This window comes from Elephantulus edwardii, unplaced genomic scaffold (genome assembly GCF_000299155.1).
Source record: "Elephantulus edwardii isolate Elephantulus edwardi_28Jun2011 unplaced genomic scaffold, EleEdw1.0 scaffold00026, whole genome shotgun sequence".
NCBI lineage: Eukaryota > Metazoa > Chordata > Mammalia > Macroscelidea > Macroscelididae > Elephantulus > Elephantulus edwardii.
Genome location: NW_006399776.1, coordinates 2853898 through 2858237, shown reverse-complemented (window position 1 = coordinate 2858237; position 4340 = coordinate 2853898). Strand labels below are relative to the sequence as shown.

Genomic DNA, 4340 nt, shown 5'->3' with positions numbered 1-4340 from the left:
GAGCCTGGAGGACATTATGCTGAGTGAAATATCTCAGATGCAAAAGGACAAATATTGCATGGTGCCACTGTTGTAAAATGGGACTGATATCAGGATTGGGAGAAGACTGAGAAAAACTGGCTAAATTGTGTATACTGCACTGAAACAGATGAGGGAGTGAATAATTTAAAAGTGATGTATGATAGGGTCTTATGGTTATCACAAGAGTCCACGATTAAGGTTGCATAGTGGAGTGTACTTGGGGCGGGGGGGGAGTGGAGGGGGTGCGGATTGTGTACCTGGGAAGGAGTGTTTCTTTTACTTTTGAAAGAGGAGCGAACTGGGGGGGGCGGGGAGAGAAGTGTCGCAGTGAATGAATGGAAATCCAGAATCTCTGTAAATGCTCATTAAAATAATTTAAAAAAAAAAAAACAACAAATAAACCAAAAACCCAACTGGCAGACCTCATAATGATCTGATGCTATTTGTATTAGATATGAATTCCCCTTTGGAATAGCGGTTAAAAAAAAATCATTGTTGAGAGAGAAGTTTTAGGTTACATTTGAATTTCCTGTGACATCCTAAACAGAATTTGACAGATAAAGGGAATTGATTTCTGGGGAATGACAACATTTTAAGTTGTCTTTAAATCTGACTCTGTTTCCATGATATATTCAACAGCACATATTTGTGAGGGTTTGGGTCCAGAAATATAAAACTTTTATGTATATATTCTTCAAGATGCTTTACCAACTAGAAAACCTATGTTTTCCAGGTAGTGGTAGCAGAAAATTTTGATGAAATAGTGAACAATGAAAATAAAGATGTGCTGATTGAATTTTATGCCCCTTGGTGTGGACATTGTAAAAATCTGGAACCTAAGTATAAAGAACTTGGAGAGAAGGTAAGTTTGAACATTAGTGTGAATATCAAATTAGAAGCATAAATCAGTCTGGATTGTATATACATTTTATGTTTAGTCTTTAAGTATGTGTTTCTGAACTTTGGTAAAATGTTTTATGTAAAAATACATAAGTGTTCCTTAGTCAGTGAAAACTTTTAACATTTGAAGATCTGTTTTCTTAACAGCTTAGCAAAGATCCAAATATTGTCATAGCCAAGATGGATGCTACAGCCAATGACGTGCCTTCTCCATATGAAGTCAGAGGGTAAGCAGATTAAAGATCTGGGGTGTCCTATTATAAAGCATAATGAGAATGATTGTATGAAATACAGTATGAATAATGGACAGTGTGAAATACAATGTGAATGAACTTTGCACACAAACCAACCAATGTAAAATTTTATACCAATGAAGGAATTTTTATTTTCCAAGAAAAGATAACTGGGGGGAGGGGTGGACAGGGAGAAAAATGCAACAATGAATGAATGGAAATCCAAAATCTCTGCAAACGTTCATTAAAATTAATAAAATAAAAATAATAAAAAACCTATTAAGGTCTTGGCACTTGTTATGTGCCGTCGAGTCGCTTGCGACTCATAGCGACCCTATGTACAACAGCCCTAAACTCTACTCTGTCTTATGCCTTTCGCACTGTCTCTGACACTCCCATCCTGCCTACCCCAGTCACCGAATCAATCCACCTCATCCTCTAGAGGGCCTTCCCGTCCTGTGCTGTCCCTCCACCCTCCCCAGCATGATGTCCTTCTCCAAGGACCGGTCTCTTCTTACAACATGTCCAGTGTATGTTAGAGCCTCAGAATCCTTGCCTCCAAAGAGCCACCCTGTTTAACCCTTTCCAGGATTAATCTGTTTGTTTTCCTAGCAGTCCATGATACCCTCAATACTCTTCTCCAGCACCACAGCTCAAAGGCATCAATTCTCCTGTCCTCCTTAGTCATTGTCCAACTCTCTGATGCATAACAAGTGATTGCAAAGACCAGGGCCCGTATCAGGCGCACCTTAGTCTCCAGAGAGACACCATTGCTCTTCAGTACTTTGGAGAGGTCCCTAACAGCAGACTTTCCCATCACAATGCACCTTTTAATTTCCTGGAAGGTGTATTGGGTTGGAAAAATAAACTTGTAAAAAGAGCAAGAATAATGTGGAGACAGCAGAGTCTAACTTATTACTCCACAAAGGGGAACTGTCTTCATCATCAACATCCATAATACAAAACTAATTCCTATATCGTTAGACATGGTCTCCCATACTCCTGCACCTACTTCTATTAATTCCAGAACCAATCTTACTGCTCTACTGGCTCCGAAATCCATTGCAATGTCTTCATAGACCCATACTCACTGTTACCGGACGTATTACCAAAGTTAATAGTCCAGACTTCTTGTCAAGCATGGTTACAGTCCCTTTTACCTTCAGTTTCATGGCTTTGGTCACTGTTAAAAAGTTCCCTTAAACGCCAGTTATTGTCTTCCCTCAGTTTTAAAGTAACCTTGCTTAAAAGCCTCTGGTTCTTGGGCAGAAGCCTCAAGTCAGATCTGCTTCATGTCGATCTCTGGTTCTTGGCTGAGGCTGCTGTTGCTCTTAGGTAGTAGATCAGGATCTGGCTAGTGTAGGGGTCTCAGACCACAAAGGACATGTACTTCCATCTTGGTGTTAAGATTCTGTTTTCTGCTGCTGAATCCACTCACTCTAATGGTGGGACTAGTCAGTCCTCTTATGGATAGACTTAACCCACCTTATTTAAATGATCCTGCCCATACATGTGGCAAAGTCAAAGTTAGTGGCTAGAGAAGCCATTTTGAACAATAAACTCTTTACACTTATAAACTACCAGGAAAGCAATTCTTTACTGGTTTTAGACTTCTTTTACATTGCAGTTATGCCTTCTATAAATCGTGGGTCCACATGACTACCGCAGATTTGGGGAGCTTTCAAATTCCTGGGTTTCTATAGGATGTAACTGAACCCATTGATAGAAATGTATTGGTTAGATTAGAAACCTTGAACAGAAGTTACTCCCAGAAGTCCTATAAGAATGGTATCTGTCAGAATTACTTTAGAAATTGAATTTAGGGGAGCTCTGGTGGCCTAGTGGCAGGAAGCTGCACTGCAATCCCAGAGGCACACAGTTCGAGTCCACCAGATGCTCTGCCGAGGAAGGAGGGACAATCTCCTCCTGTACCAGTCAGATCTGATTTGACGGTACACGCACACACACAAATAATAAAATAAAAAGGAAAAAAAAAAGAAATTGAATTTAATATGCTTTTTTTTCTTCAGTTTCCCTACCATCTACTTTTCTCCAGCCAACAAGAAGCTAAATCCAAAGAAATATGAAGTAAGTACATTTTCCATCTCCCCATAGGTAAACACATAATCACTTAATACATACCCATTTCTTTAGCTGACTTTATTTAAAGTCGTGTCAACTCATGATAAATACATATGGCTACTAGGGCTTTCATAAACTCAGAAGTCTTACTATTGGGAAAGTCTAGAATTCTTTAAAAGAAGTTAAATCTATAAAAATTTTTCTGTTTTCAGGGTGGCCGTGAATTAAATGATTTTATTAGCTACCTACAGCGAGAGGCTACAAATCCCCCTGTAATTCAAGAAGAAAAACCTAAGAAAAAGAAGAAGGCACAGGAAGACCTCTAAAGCAGCAGCAGCCAAACATTCTACTTTGTAAAAGGACTCTTCCACCAGAGATGGGAACACCGTTGGGGAGGACTGGGACCCACATAAGATTATTCTGAGAGGACAGAATGACTATAATCTGAATCCTGTTAAATTTTCTCTAAGCTTTTTCTTAGCTGCACTGTTTATGGAAACACCAGGACCAGTTTATGTTTGTGGTTTTGGGGGAAATTATTTGTGTTGGGGGAAATATGGGAGTGGGAGGGGCTGAGTGGGGGGTTATTTTCTAATTTTTTTTTGTACATTTGGAACAGTAACAATAAATGAGCCCCCTTTAAACTGTCTTTTTCCACCAGATAGAGAACTGGATGTTCTCTAGACCTAATAGATTTTTGTGTGTCTACTGTCCATAACACCCATCTGTTGAGCATTTGAAATGTGGCTAGAAACGACATTTAACTTTTATTTATATTAAAATAACCACAGGTAAAGCTAGCAGCTGTTACTGGTGAGTGAAACTCTAGAAAAAATAACCAAATTCAAAGCTGTCCTTTGTGAATCCAACTTTCTCACCTTTGTCCTTATATATTTATTACTCAGTCCTTAGTCTAGACTAGGTGAGGGACCTTTGCTATTGGTTTTTTGTGACCCTGTTCGTACCTTAAGGGTAAATTGCTGCTATCCTTGTCATGCAGCTGAGCTTATTTCATGTTTATATCTCTGAAGGGCTCTTGTCTGCCTAGGATTGCACTGCATTAGATGTGATACCAGGTGAGGGTTCCAAGCTGTTTGTCATCCC

General features: G+C 39.3%; 1 protein-coding gene across 2 annotated transcripts in view; it reads left to right on the top strand.

Annotated features, from left to right (window-relative positions):
* Positions 1-3885, top strand: part of PDIA3 (protein disulfide isomerase family A, member 3) — a 28297-nt gene extending 24412 nt beyond the window's left edge. Inside the window, exons 10-13 of one of the 2 annotated variants that reach the window (XM_006882960.1) lie at positions 755-883; positions 1069-1148; positions 3185-3242; positions 3449-3885. In XM_006882960.1, coding sequence (XP_006883022.1) covers positions 755-883; positions 1069-1148; positions 3185-3242; positions 3449-3562 — 381 coding nt within the window. In that variant the 3' untranslated portion in view covers positions 3563-3885. The remainder of the gene's footprint in view (positions 1-754; positions 884-1068; positions 1149-3184; positions 3243-3448) is intronic. The other variant, XM_006882961.1, reaches the window with a different exon arrangement.
* The last annotated feature ends 455 nt before the right edge of the window (positions 3886-4340 follow it).